The sequence below is a fragment of the Echeneis naucrates genome, chromosome 5 (assembly GCF_900963305.1).
Source record: "Echeneis naucrates chromosome 5, fEcheNa1.1, whole genome shotgun sequence".
Classification (NCBI taxonomy): Eukaryota; Metazoa; Chordata; class Actinopteri; order Carangiformes; family Echeneidae; genus Echeneis; species Echeneis naucrates.
The window spans coordinates 14,007,080-14,025,085 of NC_042515.1; the positions used below are offsets into that span (position 1 = coordinate 14,007,080).

General features: G+C 40.1%; 2 protein-coding genes across 2 annotated transcripts; both read left to right on the forward strand.

Moving 5' to 3' along the window:
* The first annotated feature begins 518 nt into the window (after positions 1-518).
* On the forward strand, positions 519-5,277 carry c1galt1lb (core 1 synthase, glycoprotein-N-acetylgalactosamine 3-beta-galactosyltransferase 1, like b). The gene is made up of 4 exons (XM_029502739.1): positions 519-1,143; positions 1,299-1,556; positions 2,257-2,921; positions 3,129-5,277. Exons 2-4 carry the CDS (start codon positions 1,343-1,345, stop codon positions 3,435-3,437), a joined length of 1,188 nt encoding a protein of 395 aa, XP_029358599.1. The 5' UTR covers positions 519-1,143; positions 1,299-1,342; the 3' UTR covers positions 3,438-5,277.
* A 9,588-nt stretch (positions 5,278-14,865) lies between these two features.
* On the forward strand, positions 14,866-16,167 carry apof (apolipoprotein F). The gene has a single exon (XM_029501273.1). It carries the CDS (start codon positions 14,866-14,868, stop codon positions 16,165-16,167), a length of 1,302 nt encoding a protein of 433 aa, XP_029357133.1.
* The last annotated feature ends 1,839 nt before the right edge of the window (positions 16,168-18,006 follow it).

Here is an 18,006-nt window from a genome sequence, read left to right on the forward strand (position 1 = left end):
GTGCAGGTCGTGCCAGCAGTGACATTTGCAACCACTATAAAATCATAGTCACATAATCAATCTCTTTTTTGCCTTGAGCTTATGTTTGATTTTAGTTTTCATTTTAATACGAGCAATGTTAAGTATCAGCTTGAGAGAAACCACAGTTCTGATATCAGATTCAGACCAGGGATTTCGCTCATTGGCTCAATTTCATTTTTTACTCAACTTTGTGATTCATTTTGCCTTTTTGGGGTGAAACGGGTGACAGATTAAAATCAAGGGAAAGTCCTCCTCCATCATAAGTACTGTAGTATATAAGAGGATTAGTTGTTCGGTGTGTAAAATTAGATTAGATATATAAATGCCATTACACCCATCACACGAACACAGCACGTTTGGTTTAGGGACGCTTTATTTGCATATCTTTGGATGTTTTGTGCATTTTGTAGTAATAAGGTCTGAATCACCAAGTATAACTTCTCAGACAAGTTAAACTGCTGACATCAGTGATCCTTTTGTTTTCGGACAGGAATCTGACTCCACGACATCTGGACAGTCTCTCCGGAAGGACATTGGCCTGTTCTGAAGACGCGGCGCTCTTCTTTTGAAATACTTGACCGGAAGTAGATGTTTTGTGGGGGCAGGCAGCGGCCAGATGATGAATTTGTGTGACATTTCTGCAGCAGCGAGGAATAATGTAACGTCGATGCTTCAGCCGGCTCTGTGTGCTGTGTCTGCCCCATCTGCCCCATCTGCCCCCCGGCGGCCTCCGGGTGTTATCCGCCGCTGGGTGTCGGGTCTTCGTTAGCTCCATCAGACAGGAAGACCGCTGCTGACTTAGCGCTGAAGTTAACGCTCGTTGCGTCGATTAAATATCCTAATATCCGGCCAGCTAACGGCCAGGCAGGAGGTAAAACACCAGACACTGGCTCTGCGATTGGGTTTTTGTCGTCCGGCGACATATTTCAGTCGGCGTTTCGGTCCGCTAGCTGGCTGTTTATCCGCAGAGACCGCTAACCTCATCACGGCGGGGCTAACAGCTAAGTTAGCAGAGATCGCCTGGTCGCGGTGAACAGGACTCAGCCTTTGGTCTGGAAACTCTTCGTTTCCCTGTCTGAGCTGGTGGATTGCACAGCTGCTATGGTGTCCACGCCACGTCTGGTGAGTAAACCACACCTTCACCGGAGAGTGACACCTTGCAGTTTCCATTTTGTTCCACACCGTCGATGGCGCTCCGAAGTTGAGAGCTGCGCTGCGGGAGACATCGTCCTGAACTTGTGTCCATGTCTTCGTTAACCCCCTCCTTTCTTATTCAGCCTCTGCCAAGTTGAACGGCCGGCACTGGGACACTTGATCCAGCATGAAGGCCATCGGATCCAAAGTCTCCTTCTATGCTGGTTTTGCGGTGGGGACCTTCACACTGTACGTGTTTCTGAGGCAGGTATGGTTTGAGAAGACCGTGTCAGGCCAGCAGCTCAGCAGCTTGAACAGACTGCATGACCACCAGCTTGAGGAGGAGGTATGGAAGAAGGAGAGATCGGCCCTTTTCAACCTGAAGCACCCTCATCACCGAGGTGGGTTCACACTGAAGCCATCAGTCCAGGAGAGGTGCTTCAACCCCGTGTTTGTTTCTGTGTCACCTGGCTGCACCGTCTTCGTGTACATAACCTGTGACTGTGCTAATGCCTCTGATAACAAAGCCAATCCTTTGGTCACTAATCTGATACCCATCCAAAGTTTTAGCTTTTAAAATGTTCCTTTACTGTTTGCCTTTGAGGAAGTTAAAAACAAATCAATATCACTTTCACTCTGGTTTGGTACAAGTCACTTCTTGTAAACATAGGAGCAAGTTTGAAAGTACAGTGTGTCCAGTGCCCTGTGCCAGGTAACAGTGACTGCAGCTTCCTAGTTCTGGATAATTTGCTGCCATTGAGGCAACTGCAAGCTGTTGCCAGTTTGACAAGGTTTTTAAACTACCTGCAAAAGGTAGAAGAAAAGAAGAAACACTTAATCGATCATATTACTTTTTTTTTTTTAATAATATTTTCACGAGCTGCCACAATTTGGTTTGAATAGTTTTCCACTGCCTTTATACATGCCATATTTTTCAGAACCAGAACCTATTGTTATACTGCCACATCGTCATCTCAATTTGCTGGAGCAGTTTCATGTCATTCCACACCCTGTTTGTCACATGCTTGCATTGCTCAATAGAAATCTATTCATTCTAATTCATTGACGTGAACGTGATGTTAATATTTATGTCTTTGCCAGGTGAGGATAGCCGCATGGCTGATGAATTGTACAAAAAGGTACGCATTCTTTGCTGGGTGATGACTGGACCCAGCAATCTGGAGAAGAAGACTCGGCACGTCAAGTCAACATGGAGTCGTCACTGCAATGTAGTGGTCTTTATGAGCTCTGTGGAAGACCCCGACTTCCCCACTATAGGATTAGGTACAAAAGAAGGTCGGGACCAGCTTTACTGGAAAACAATCCGAGCCTTCCATTATGCCTACGAACACCATGGCCACGAGGCAGATTGGTTCCTCAAGGCAGATGACGATACCTACGTGATCGTTGATAATTTGCGATGGATTCTTGCAAACCACACTCCAGAGGAGCCAATTTACTTTGGCAGGAGATTCAAGCCCTACACCAAGCAGGGCTATATGAGTGGTGGAGCAGGGTATGTACTGAGCAAAGAGGCATTGAGGCGATTTGTAGAAGGTTTTAAAAACAAACAGTGCACTCACACTACCTCTGTGGAGGACCTGGCGATGGGGCAGTGCATGGAGAAAGTAGGGGTACTGGCTGGAGACTCCAGAGACACTGCACTTAGGGAGACATTTCACCCCTTTGTTCCTGAGCAACACCTCACTTCCAAGTTCCCCAAGAGCTTCTGGTATTGGAGTTACTGCTACTACCCCATCTCAGAGGTAAGGGAAGCAACTACAACAGTGTCAGTATTTGAATTTTTTTGCACCTTAAGATTTGTGTGTGTGTGTGGGAGTGCGTGCGCATGTGTGCGTGTGCATGTATGTGTATATATGTGTGTGTGTGTATATGCATGCATGTATATGTATTTTATTAATTTATTACACACACACTTGAATCTTCTGTAATCCGTTTTTTGTTCTTCTCAGGGTCCAAACTGCTGCTCAGATGTTTCAGTGTCTTTCCACTATGTAGATGCTTTACATATGTATTTATTGGAATATTATACCTATCACCTGCGTGCCTTTGGCTATGAATACCGCTATCACCCACCTCCTCCCTTAAGTTACAATTCTGAGCAGTCTGGTTCCTGGCTTGCTGCTGAACGACAAGAAAAGGGTTCTCAGGCGAAAGTGGGAGGAGAGGGTCATGATCTGCCTAGGGGTGACAAGAAGCAGGATTCAGAGCTTCCTCCTGCCGCTGGTAAAGATCCTCCTGGTGAGGCAGTACACAAATAACAGTTGGATTGTGGTGGGCGCGTTTAATGTTTGCTCATGCTGATAATCTAGGCTCATATTTCTGTAAAACAGAAGAGGAACAGGCTGATCTGAGATTTCTCTGCATACCAGTCCATTGCCTCAACATTCTTGACTTGGCAATGGAATCTGCAACTGAGAGACTGATTCTCAGGACAATCAGGACAATGATTCATGACATTTACCCTAGTTTTTTTTTTTTTTTTTTTAACTTTTACATTTTAGGGTTCTCTTAAAAGTTCTTACTCTGGATTGTATTCATGTGAAAACCGACTGAAACATTATTTCAACTAGTGGTGCTTTTTTTGGGGGGGTTGCCACAACTAACAAAAATAAATGAAAATTATATATATATATATTTCAATGAATTTGTTATTGATCTTAATTAATCTAAACTTATCTTGAGTTAAAATATGAAGTTAATGGATAGTCAAATAATTTTATTTAATCTTGAGGTTCAGATTAATAATAATCATAATAATTTCAGTTTAATGGATGCCACATATACAGCTGAGATCCTCCAACCCTAATCTAGTTAGTTAGTTCAATTGAGTATAAATATATAACTACCCCCTAATAAACTTAACTAAAGTACATAGATGTTGCAGTTGACTTAATCTATTCAATCCAGCCAAAGTTTTCCCTGTTGGCTTAGATCAGATTGAAGGCAGACTGTTTATGAATTTGTTTTGGGGATGATTGTTTTAAGTGTCAGTTGAACAAGAAAATCTTGATCGATGCCTATTTGTTCTTCTTGAAACTGTCCCTGGATACACACACCCTCCAGTGGAATCTAGCTTGTGCCTTGTACATTGAGATTGTATGAGCCAACAGCTGCACACATGACTTTGCACTGTGACATTACCATGATGAGGGTGAGACTTTCAGATGGGGTATAATTTCAGTTAATCCCTCCAATGTAATGAGTGTGGCCTTTGGGCATGTCAGCTAATGACTTGTTCACTATTATTATTATTATTATTAAAATTATTATTAATAATAATATTTTTAATTGGCAAGTTTTTTTATTTATACAATTTGTATATTGTATAATTCTTTATTTTCAACAGGCCACATCTTTTCTTTTGTAGTTAGCACATTGTGCATATTAAAAAAATATGTATGTATAATATAAGGGTTTGGAGATTTTATGTTATGAGAGTGAGAGGGATTACCAAATACAGAAAATTGTTTCAGGAATCAAAATGAAAAAGAAATTCATTTATATGAAAATTTAATGCACTTTTTTAGTGTTATAATTGCTATTTTTTTTTTAACCACTTGAACCTTCTACTGTCCTTTTATTGTCTAAAGATATTTGGGGTTACTAATGCCCATAAAATTGCCTTTTTGCAAATGTTTACACTTTGTTTCCCTTTGTACATGAACACAGAGCATGTTCAGTTTTTCTGTTTCAAGTGGAAAAGTCCAGTTTAAACCAAATGAGTATGTTTTACAACAGATCAAATTCCTGACAAATCCTTTTGTTGATTTTAACTTCCATGCACGTTTCTTGTGGCAGTGACACAAAACACTTGGTCTTCAGAATTAATCTCCAACATTCAAATTTTATTAAAGAGAAAGGTGTATATTACTGTATTTATGTTGAATTCAGTCAATACTGCACACACACGAATTCATTTGTGTGAGTGCATGATGTTATCAATGTGCAGGATTGTTTTCTGTGAACAGTGCTTTAATCACAATAAATAAATGCATATTTTATTGTACATCTTGTTTTGTTTTACATTTGTTCATGTAAGGGCCTTGATGTAACTTTGTCATGATTTGGCGCTATATAAATAAATCTGATTTGACTTGATATGACACTGATATGCCAGAATATTTAAAAGCATTCGTGCAATTTTTCATGCATGGTTAATCTGACTGTGTTTAAACAACATTAATAGATGCTCTCTCTTGAAGCACTGAAGCAGTTAGTCTGTGTCAGTAACAGGAAGAGGTGGAACATCTCCATTAAGGAAATTGTTGAGCACTGGGGAGAAAAAAAACATGACAGTGAGGACTAATAACTGCAAAGCTAATAAAGGTGGCAGTTGAGTGAGCCTTCAGGGAACAAGGAAGAATAAGTCCTGGCGTGTACTTAAAGGAAAACAAATAGTTGGAACTGTCCTACATGATGGCAGTCAAAACAGAAGGGCTGCACATAACTGATGCCAAGACAAGTTGTATCAGCACAAAGAACCTGGCCTGCCACCTTATATCCTCCTGTTCACTGCATAAATACTGAAAACAGCGTGTTGATGCTGATAATGTGTGCAGCCCGATAAGGCCAGCCAATAGTCATTCGGCTCTTTGGGCCCTCTACAGCAGCTCTCTATGGCTTTACGTGGAAATAAACAACCGCTATGTTTATTATAATTCTATTTATTCATTTTGTTACCTTGAAGTTCAAGGTGATACTTGAAATTGAAATGCTAAAAAAAAGTTGTATTGACTTGTCATTTATATAATGTGTCACTTCCTCCTATGGGCAGCGCCTTTACCTGCAGGTGACTGCTGAGTTTCTGACCCCGCTCACGAAAAGCTCGGCAGAAATAAGTTCAAGAAACGCGATCAGTGAAACCCAGCAGCAATGTTTGCAACGCAAACTGGCCTACATTTGTGTTTTTCAGATTTGAAATTGGAGCTTTATGTTTTAATCATTTTAAAATGACTTTAATTTAAAAAATGAATAAGGCCAGGACTGAAATAGGACTGTGTAGTTCTATGTTTCATTTTTTAAGCCAACTCATTGTTTTTCTCCTTTTCGTAAGAGTTTGGTGTTTTCCTCTCATAACAGATAGCAATAGAAAGTTAAATATCAGCAGTTTTCTTTATTCCAGTTCTGTATTTTCAAAAATGCACAAAACTATATTTTTTGTATATTCAGTTTAATTGTATCTAAAACTTTATAAGACGTGTTATGCTTTGCAGCTCCTTGAAAATTTGATTTGGTGGAACGGAGCAAAATGGCTCCTTTCATAATAAAGGCTGCAGAATCCCACTAGTAGGTATTAAGAAAAAGGTGTACGGTACCTACATGTATGAGATCATTGAGAGAGCGCTGGGATTGCATGATGTGTTAAAATCACATAAAATCACATAAAATCACTCGACTCGAGTTTATGACACATTCTAAAACTGAAATAACAAGATCTGACAAAAGAATTACTTAATTGGGAAAAGAACAAAATACAGCTCCACTCACTTATGGTCCTCCCCAGCAGGTTCCTGAGCGTGTGGTCCACGTTTCCTGTGTGAGATAAGCACATCATTTGATACAATTATTATAAAATTATTAGTTTGAGGTGATTTCATTGTTTAATTTAGCTTCAGGTTCCTACTTTTTCTTGACATCGGGATTTTTCTATGACCTGTAAAAAGAGAGTTGTGTTCAATGACTGGTAAGAGTCTTGGGTGTTTCACCAGCACTTACTGCAAGCATTAACTCACCACTTGGTTGAGCAGCCCTCCTTCCCATGAGACTCACAAAGCTGTCGTAGTCAATGTCATCAAATCGCTTCATTTCAGCATCTTCACCAACACAACAAGCAGGCTTATCCAGAAAAAGGAAATGAAATGAGAAAATCCATCTTTATGTAGAAGATTACCATTGAGGTTTTCATAACATAATATAATGGTAGCCATGTTGGTTGTATATTACCTCTGCCAGTGACTTGTAGGTTTCTTCTTCACACCAAGAACTCAGGGGATATAAGATAAGAACGACCATAACAACCAGTGAAACAAAACCGCAGCAGTTTGGAGTTTTCTCCATGATCTGAAACATGAACCAGTGAGATTTCAAACAGAAAACACAAAAGAAACATAAACTGCCCAACACCAGGCTGATAACTTATTCTACACACACCCTGTGTGCGTCTGTGCTTGAATCTTTTGCACTACTTTCTTATGAGTGATTCGTTTTTTGCTGTTTTGTTTCAACCTTTCCAGAGTTTATGGATGTGCAGCTCAGCTCCTAAACTCATAAAAATGACCTTATTAATGTTAAAGCTGAGGGAGTGGCTCTCCAGGAGAAATTGTGAGTAGTAATGGGTGGGGAGCGCTGGCAGCCGAGTGGTTTTGAGCGTGGGCCATGTAATTGCAGTGTCCCTGGCTCAAATCTGACTGGAGATCTATGCTGCAGGTTATATGTTGGCCTTCCTGCCAGTTAGTCACTAAAATAAAGGCATAAAAAAAACCCAAAGGGGAACTCAAAAAATAGAAAAGAAATAGTCATGGCTGCACACTCATTCATGTGAGGGATGCTCTTTCCTTTATCCACGTTTAAGTCAATTATGAGTTCTTAGATGGTTTTGCATCATCAGGAGTTTTAAGTCTTGCCAGTTCTGACTTCGAAATGGTCACCTTTAAAATGTGTTTAAGAGGCAGCTGAACACTCCACACTAATGAATGCACAAGCAATAACATAGTGACTAACTGAAGAAACACATTTAGTGCAATAAAAATGAACGGCATCCATTCAGTCTGCCGCCACAGATCCGCCACTGGTTATCTCTTGTGTTATCTCTCTTTATTGAAGTAAATTTCAGTGTTGAGCAGCTCGAAACACTGTGCTGGGAGTGATGTACAGTAGATGATATCAATGAAGATGCACTCTGTAACAGGAAGTCCTCTCTGCTTTCACAGAGCATAATCAAATGTGTGACTTCTTTCTGTGGGAGGCTTTCGACCAGTTTGGTATCATATAAATTAATGTATGAAGTAAATACTTAACAGTAGTCGCCGGATAAATAATTACATCAATTCATATGACTTGATCATTAATGGTGAGCAAGATCACCCTACTGTACATTTTCCACAAATGAATTCAATAATAATAAGAAGAATTCCTCAGTTCATTTTAATCCTTTGTATTGCTAATTTCCTTGGAATGAACTACAATGAACTACATATAAGTAAAATAGGGACTGTGTGTATTGGGTGCTCTTCTTGTAAATACATTTAAATGAATTGCAGATGTGAACAATACATGAAATTAGAGTCATGAATAAATATTTACCATGGTTTCAATGCAGTAGTTCTTTCAAATCTTTTAGTTTCTATACCCCACAATTAGTACTAAATTAAATATGTATTACACCTACAAGACACTGAACAAAAACAAAAACTACTTTGGAAATAGTTGGAGTCTCATTTATCTGATAGTTTAAGCAGCAGATCGTCCAACATAAAGCACAACAATCTAATCCTGAGCAGAAGGCATTCTAATGTCTGGCATCCGAATTATTCATAAAGTCTATATTCTTGAAGAGCAGTGTTTTGTAAAAGTGAAAACCAAATGTTTCTTCCTCCATCCAGTAAAGAAACCAAAAGCAGGAAATGAATGATAAACATGGCATAATGCCATGGGCTCATTTATCACACCAAACTGCTGTAAATTTGTGAAAATAACACAAGAGACTTACCTGTTGACAGTGAAAATGTCACACTGGTCCTTCAGTAATAACAAGTAATATTGACTATGTACTACAGGAGCTCTGTGCCAAATAAATAGAAGATCCTGTCCTCAGCGGCCCCTCAGTTATTATACTTCCAGAGCTAATTTGTAATCCAATTAGAGCTCCACCCACCATCCTAAACCTCATCCCATTGCTTCACACACACACAGCCACACACCTAAGTTTGTAGCATCTTTTTCACTAAGCTGAAAGTTCCTACTTAGACTTCGTGGATACAAATATCATCAATGAAAAAAAAAAAAAATATATATATATAAATATCCTAATCTTCTTGTTCCTCTCAAAAATGTAAAGTAGCTCTATCAAATTTGAGTCCAAAAAGTGGCATGGACAAATATACATGACATAGACATATGCAAACACACACTAACAGCTTTTTCAGGTGACCCCCTCAGGCTGGCTCCAAAAGTGAGCCAACCCTCATCGCCCTCCTGCTCCCAAGTTAAAATGTCAAACTTTACAGCAAAAATACATTTGCATGACTTTACCAGAGCTGAATTTCTGTCTCACTCACTTGTGGTGTTTGTGCAATTTGATTTTGCCGTACAAATGATGTAATTTGCTGTGTGTCCTACTGACTGACAGCTCCTGTTTTTTAAGTGTGTAATTGCTATATATTTCATTTAGTGTTTACACTAATTAGCATTAGAGTTTATCTCAGGATGAGTGCTGAGAATGCCAGTCAAAAGGCAAAAGATGTCCAATATTAACAAGTTATTAAACTTGTTAATATTGGACATCTTTTGCCTGTAGCCCATTGTTTTCCTGATCAATGAAACTATTCTTTATCCATATCTGTTCTGTTAAGCAGAATTTATCTGCCATTGCCAAGATGGCAATAGAGCAGCAGCTCACACTGAGCAGCCATTCCCTGTTATGTTACAGAGGTCACATCTGTCCAGTCTTTATACAAGTCTATGAATGTCCATGACTGTTTATGCAGTGATATGGTGTGTGTTAATGAGTCGCTGTATGTCGAGAAGCAAATCAATGAAAACCTTTACGGAGTGTACAGAGGTTCTAAAAATCATAACTGTTGACGGAAAAGCAAATAAAAAGAACAGCTGCACTTAATCAGTAGCAAAGAGGCAACAAAGTAAACCGATGAACATTTAATTGGTATCGTAACCTTGTATGTTTTTCATAATGACATTATAAGCGTGTAGGCTGGAGTACTGACTGGCACTGGGAGGTCTGAACTCAGGGTCGGAAATCTGTGATGGAACCATGAAATGATCTACATTAAAGCTGCTCTGAGGGATTTACATGATCTCATATTGTCAGCAGAGGAAGTGCACATGTGTCCCAGGAGAAAATTGGGAGTGTAATAGACATCAAACATGACTTGGAGACTGCAAACGCCCTGCAAGCGGATATTGCTATCTATCTACTCTCTGATTGGCTGGTGTGCCCAACCAGAGAACCAAATAACTCCCACACTCACTTGGTCATTGACCTTTGTCACTTTTTTTCACAAATGATTAGTGGAAGTTTTCTGACTGACCCCTTTCCTGCATACACAAAAACTGGGAGGCTTCATCAAAATCTGCTGGAAGTTACGAGGCCATATAAGATCTATAAAAATCAGAGTTATTAGTTGTATATATTTGACCCATACGCCTGTGGACAGCTAATTTCCTCCCGCCTGAATGGCTTACTGCAATGGCTGCTGTGACGGAAGCGTTTTTGTTTGACTGTTGGAAGAATTTCACATTCATTACACTTTATTACTGGAGAGGATCATCCTGGTGTATTGACTTGTTTGGCATGTTTTTACCATAGACTGCAAAATGTTGTGCTTTGTGCTCCATTACATCGATCTGCAACAGCAGTTATGTGTTACCTGGGAAAAATTACAAGCCCATAACCTTTATTGCCTCACTAACTAGCATGTTATTTTGCTAAAATAACACTCAACTTAAAAAGGGGGCTCATTTAATTTACTGCTCAGGCTCAGCAGTATTTTGACTCCCATGATTGCAATGTTCCTCATGTTCTGAGGCATCAACAGGGGTATTCGCTGCCATTTAGCCTGAATCACTTGAATGTGCTGAGGTGGTAATTGGAGTTAGAGAGTTGCTGAGCTCAGGAGATTGAATCAGTCACACTTCGTTAACAGCTGTCACTGTGTTGTAACAGAGGGTGTAACAGTGAGTAAATATAAACTTGAAGGAATTGATGCAACAGTAAGATGCTTCCAATCTGATTATGAAGTATACAAAAGTCACATACCATACGCTGCTGTTTTTTACTTTACAGTTCCTGATCAGACCAAAAAAATAGAATATTGTTACAAAGTTATGCATCCCCTTTTACAAATAGGGCAGTACTGCATTTGCAGTGTGTGTGTGTGTGTGTGTGTGTGTGTGTGTGTGTGTGTGTGTGTGGGAGAGAGAGAGAGAGAGAAAGAAAGAAGGTAATACTGGACACAAAATAAGTTGTCTAATTATTTATTGTCACAGTGAACTCCAAACATAGTGTGAATAAGTCCACTGATATATTGGTAAGTGAACACCTCCCTGCCGTTCACCTGTAAAACTATCTCCTTGCATCATAACTTTCAGTGGCAACAAGCAGGGCCTTCGATCTGCAGCGACCTCCACTAACGGATAAATGTCATGGTATGTTAGCTGTCTGTTAGGTGGCGGCAGAAATAGTGATTGGAGAACTGCCATAGATTTTTCAGCCTAATGATAGAGTCCCAGAAATGTATTTCCCATGACAATATTAAACCTGCGCTCAGAACTGTGTGGACCGTCTGCCTGAACTATTCATGCCTCTTGATTGTTGTGGGACACTTTTGTCTTATGCTATGAGTTCAGTGACACTACACTTCGCCCTCTTGCATCTGTCCTTTTAATTCTTCCACAGCCATTAATATTAAAAAGGGCTGACTTTGATTCCTGCTCAAACTGCAAAATACAAGAAAAGATAGAAAGTTTTCGTTGCCAGTCTATCGCTGGGCCAACAGATAGAGACAGGATTAATCATTAAAGCTTTGTCTGGCATCTTCTCTTCAAATGCAGCGGTCTTAACAACAGCCTTTGAGTTATTTCTCCAAGTATGCCCTCATGGGTGTTGTGGTACAAATATTTATTTTATTAGATAGGTAAGTATGAAAAACAAAGACTTCCTTTGGGCCAATTGTATGTTTTAAAGAATGTGACATATACAAATATGCCAGTTATGTCAGTTACGTGAAAAGTGAACTAGTTGGCATCTTTACCTCCATCATTTGTTTTGTGAAAAACAGTGCACACAATGTTGTGTAACGTTCAAAGATAAGGCACGATGACAAATGTGTATATCCTGTACTGCACCCTCATAGTGTCAATATTACAGAACTGTGGGAGTGTTCTAGTCGCAAGAATTTTGCGGATGAATGATAACTTTTTTTATTGCCAGTGTTCAAATGGATTGATTTATCTAAAAACAAACAAACAAACAAACAAACAAAAAAAAACTAACAAAAGAAAACCGCACAAACTTTCTTGGATGTCTGTTGATGTAGTTGCCATCTGCCACCGAGCACAACGCAGATACCAACACGCAACCTCATTGTTAGTCTCAAACCATTACTCATCTTTAAGTACCCGACCCACAGGTTTTTGTTTGAACAATTAAATGGGACAAATTTCCACGCCTATCATGTTTGCTGGAGGTCCAGAAATACCTGGCATGAAGTGCTGTTTTGAAAAAGGTTGTCGTCTGTACATCTTGCCCGGTCACAGACACACACATCCAATTTACCCTTTGAAATCTGACCAATTCTTCATTTGCTCATGCAATTAGCAGCTTTGTTTAATTGTAAATGATAATAATTGAGAGTTTACGTTTTTTTTTTTTTTTTTTTTTTTTTAAGTTGCCGTGGAAGGTGTTTTAACAACAGAATAAAGTGGCAGAAAATGTGACAATGCGTTGACAACATAAACATCACAGTGGCGGCAGCTGAGAAAATCACGTTGCCATTTTTCTCCTCTTGTGTGTTAAGACTGATGTTGACTGTGTTATCTTCTGATATGCATCGACTGAAGGTGTCTCACAATAACAGTGGACCTGGCAACTGAAAAAAAAAAAAAGGCTAGGAACAACTAACTTTATATATTAGCATTTATATTTTTATCAAACAGGACAGAACTCAAATGTTGCAGCATTCATAAAATTTGTCAGATATTACATAGAGGAAATTTGGTTACTTTCATATTGCAAATAACTTGGAGTCATGAGACCTGAGAGTTTTAGATAAAGGCTTAAAATGTCCTTGTTTTGTTAGGTTTCTTTTATATATTTAATCTCCTAATACATTAATCTGGTTTGATAAAATGGTCATAGATACGTACTGAACTGAATGGGAAGGCTCAGATAATACACATGCCAGAGCTACTGTTTTACATAGCACCTACATTATACAGGGATATAAAACAGCCAAGTCTAAGACTGAAAACGTAGGTTTTGTGCCACTGCGACGAATCTAATGTCTTTATACCGATGGGGGGCATTTGTTCATGACTGAGCCCAGGCCTTCTAGTTTTAAAGAGGAAAGAAAAAACCCTGGAGTACTCTCACTGAATAAATCTGTTGTTGGTGAGAGGACAGAGAGAGTGCGCTTGGAAAAGAAAGAAACGCAGTGCAAGGAAGCAAAAGAGATAGAGTAGAAGATGGGGGAGGCCAAGTCATTTGAATCTTCACGAAATGAGGCTGGTCTTTTAAACTAATAGAGCAGATACAACTAGAAAAATAGATGAATAGCCCTAACCCGTAAGGCAAAGGCAAGCTGTTGTTGGTGCTCTGACTGACAGGGCCTGAGGGGAAAAAGGTGTCTAATCCTAAATGAGTTTGAGACCACTGAAAATATGATGAGATCTGCAATAAAAATACACAATTTATAACATACAGTTATGTGTCAGTTTGATTTCATTTTGTGAATGGCTGAGGTCTTCACCTCAAACAACCTCCTCTCTTTATTCACTTCATTTCTTGGCTGTGTAAGGGAAGAAATTGCTCACGGCATGAGGGACATCTCTTTCAAGTATTTGGGTCAAAAACAACAACTACCAACTGTGAGAGAGGGAGCAGGAGAAAGGGACTGCAGGGGGACAAGAGGATAGCAGGGCAGACAAACAAAACTCCTTTAGAGCACATGGACTTTCGCTACGTGAATCAATATTCAAGGCCCGATCCCCCTGTTGAGTAACGAGGCCAAAGAGAAGAGCAAGCTGAAAGATGAGACAGAGGGAGGGAGGGCTGTGTGTGAAGAAAGAGATTCTCATTGGAGGTAAAGAGAAAAAAGATTGCTATGAATGTTTTAAGAGAAAGGGGAAAAGGGGAAAAGCAAAGCTTTGTGGGATAGCCACATGCTGAAGCCATCTTGGTTCCGCTGCTACATTCTGGACTCCAGCACGCCAAATCTGATTATTATTAAGGTAAGTGCAGCACAAATAGCCATTATGTGCTAAAGTTGTGTATGCTTTCTACCTTTAGTTGGAATCAGTGCAGGAAAAAGAAGGCATACAGACTAGGATATCAGGAAACATTTCTTTTTCTTACATGGCCAAGAGATGTTTATGTGTACCAATGAACTTATTTGCATTGCACATTTACACACTTTCAAACGAATTATTTTAAAATTGTTAAATTGTGCAATATATGTATATTTTAATGCTAAATACTATACCAAACAATTTATTGATAGATTTCATTGCACATGCAGCTTGAAAACAAGCAATTGCTCTCTGAATGAGTAACATAAAAAGCGGATATCAACATAATGACAACGTATGAGGCAAATTGAGCCAAATGTCTTCAAAGTCACTTTTGGTTAAGTGATTAAAATAAGGCCTTGTTTTTTTAACGTAAGCCTGTGCTGTCTTTGTGCTTCAGTGTTTAGTGTCGTGAATTTGGAAAAGAGCCCCAACAACATCTGAATGATGTCTTTCAAGTTGAAGTGGCTGTTTGTGATCCAGCTCCTGCTGAATGAACAGGCCCTATGCAGGGCCCCCCCTCCTCTGGCTGTCATTACTGACATCCATGGAGCAGAGGTGGAAACGGCCAAACAAGATAATCTGTCCTTCCCGGGATCTAAGCTGCAGATTGACCTCTCGACCTCTGAAAATACTGGCCCTGCGGCTGCAGCTATGCAAGAGGAGGAGAGATTCCAGTCGGCCAAACATATGATATCAATCCTCTGGGAAAAGTTTCAGGGACAGATTCATGAGCATCTCCACATTCAGGGGAATGTCAGCTGTGAGGAGCTCCTGTCTGCCAGTACCATGGATGACCCGCTGACCTCCATGTTCTCCCAGGAGCTGCTGGGTCTCTCTCTGGTGCCTGTGTTAGTGGTGGCAGGATGCCAAAAAGAGGCCCAGACTCTGGTGCTGAAACTGTACGACCTACTTGGAGTGATGGACACAGAGGAGCTCCTGATGGACGTTCAAAGTCTAATAGAGAGTAGGATGAGCAAGTCTGGGTCTAGACCAACACCAGCATCATCTTCAAAGATGGATCAATCCCAGCCCCACATAGAGGCTGTGATGTTTAACATCCAGCAGCTCGGCATGGTGGGAGAAGACACTTCCAAGCAGGAGGGACACTGTGACAGTTGGACAAGGGTCAATGGAACTGCGCTGGTGGGAACGGCTCTGGAGGAAGCCACAGCTGTTCTGGAGGAAGCTGTGAAGAGCTGTGAGAGACTGGGAGTCCTGTGCGCTGGTGTGACAGGCAGTGGGATGCACTCTCCTGGCATTTACCAGGCCGTGCTGAAGAAAGGCAGCCGCATCCTGCCTGACTCCTCAGGGTCTGAATGTTGGATTCGTCAGTGTAGCACCGAGAAGGATGATTCAGTGGCGACAGCTTCAGGTCGCCCACGGATGAAGCGCAGCCCCCAGAGGAGCTGCATCAACAAAAGTGAGGAACGTGTGTACAATGTGGTGGAGTGGATCCCTGGAGTCAGCACCTTCTACAACCTCGGCACAGCCGTGTACTACGCCTCAGTCAACTGCTCCGAAACAGCCAAGGAGCGAGCCATTCTCAGCGCTGTTGACCTGGGAACAGATGCTCTCATGGTGGCCACAGGGGGCACTGCCGGGGTGGCAGGTTATGCTCTGGGTGCAGGGGTGAAGACTGGGGTGAAAGCTGGAGTCAAGTATCTGCTCAGCTCCATGAAGCAGGAGGACGATGTGCTGGTGAACCAATTCAGCTGGGAGGAAGGGGTCATGACTATCCAGTAAGCCGAAGGATAAATAAGTTAGGGCGGAAGTGTTAATTGGTATATGTATGTTTGTATGTTTGTGTGTGTGTGTGTGTGTGTGTGTGTGTGTGTGTGTGTGTGTTGTGTGTGTGTGTGTTGTTTTACAAACAATGACACAGGATCAGTAACAAACTGGTTTACCAGACTCAATATGATGTAGATCGTATGGAAAACACCTTATTGTTTTGCTCAGTGGATTATCAGAATCACATCTCAAAAGGGGAAAGCTTTGGTTTCTTTGTGTGACTGTGTATGTACAAACTCATCTAACACAATAATCATTCTTTATTGATGTATATTCTGGTGACTTTCTTTTAGTCTGTAAATGTCAATGCATTTTGGATTTTTTTATAGAGGGAATTAGCATAACCTATAATTGCAAACAATCTCAGTATTTTATAACATTTTCGATCTTGAAAAGTTTGTTTTGAACCTTTGCCTGTTGAAAAATGTCTGTGTGCATTAGATAATAATAAATGAACATTCACATTAAGCAGCAATATTTTAAAGAACTGGCCTCAGGAACCTAAGCCTTTAAACTCTCCAGAACTGTGACTTTGCCTTCCATCCAGTATCTTTTCATCTATTTTCTGTCCATCTTCTTTGAAGTTGTTTTCTTCCTCCCATAAACAACTTTTGTCAGGTCAGAGTCACATTCTCAGCTCTGGTGTAAATGCAGGGACAGCAGACTGGTATCTAAATTTTATTGTTTCATATGTTCTAATGTATTCTTATTATTTCTGTTTTTCTGTATATGTTAATAAACTATATCTTAAATGTTTGGGACTGGGACCAGGTTTTTTATGGTGAAACGGAACAATGGAAAATGGTGCATCTGTTAGCCATACCCACTGGAGCCCCCAGACGGACACCAGAAACCCGGAGCCTACTGGTTGTTTACTGCTTTCAAATTGATTTTGAGATTTAACTGTTCTGCTGTAGGGATAAAGATCAATGGATGAAAGTTAAAAGGACATTGCCTGGCTCTTTACTTTTGCCTCATTTTTCAAACAACGCTACACATTCACCACTACGTGTACTCAACGCATCAGCCTGAAGGAAATATCTGATGTACTTGAAAAACAGCTGTGCATACCTTTGCCACTACTTGCTAGCTTATTGTTACTTTACCAGGTCTTAATGGGACCAATGTAAATGTTTCATTTAGTTGTGTGATTTGGGTGAGTTGGGTTGTCTCTGGCAACACTGTTGCCTGCTTCTGACCAAGTTCATACTGTGCAAAGTGTGATTGGCCAGCACTGTGAACAATAAACTGTGGGTGGGGTTTATAATGGCTTAAATTAAACAATGAAAAAGAACCATGTGAATCCATATTAATCATTTGCTACTGTGATAACGAGATTTGTGTGACAGGGACAGGTGATCATTCAGTGGAGATGACCCCACTAACCACCTCCACTAAACACACACACACACGGAGTGTAAACTTTGCTCTCACCTGTTAACTAAAGTCATAGATCTTTAATTCACACACTACATTAGTTCTTTATGTTTGAAACAATAGGAAGTGTTACCAGCTGCACAAAACATAGAGAAAGCAGCTAAAATGACCAGACAGGGCAGGAGCTGTTTCCTAATACCAAACTAAATAAATAATACTAAAAATACTAAATACTAAACATTTATCAAATCAACAAACTGACAAGAAATTTCCACCAAAAAACATTTCCATGTGTTTGAATTACATTATTTCGCAAATTCAATATCATTTTAATTGCTTGCAGTTCAACAATGAAGGGACAAATTTTACACAGAACATTTTTACAAAGTTAAATAAATCTGGGAAATTTTAAAATGA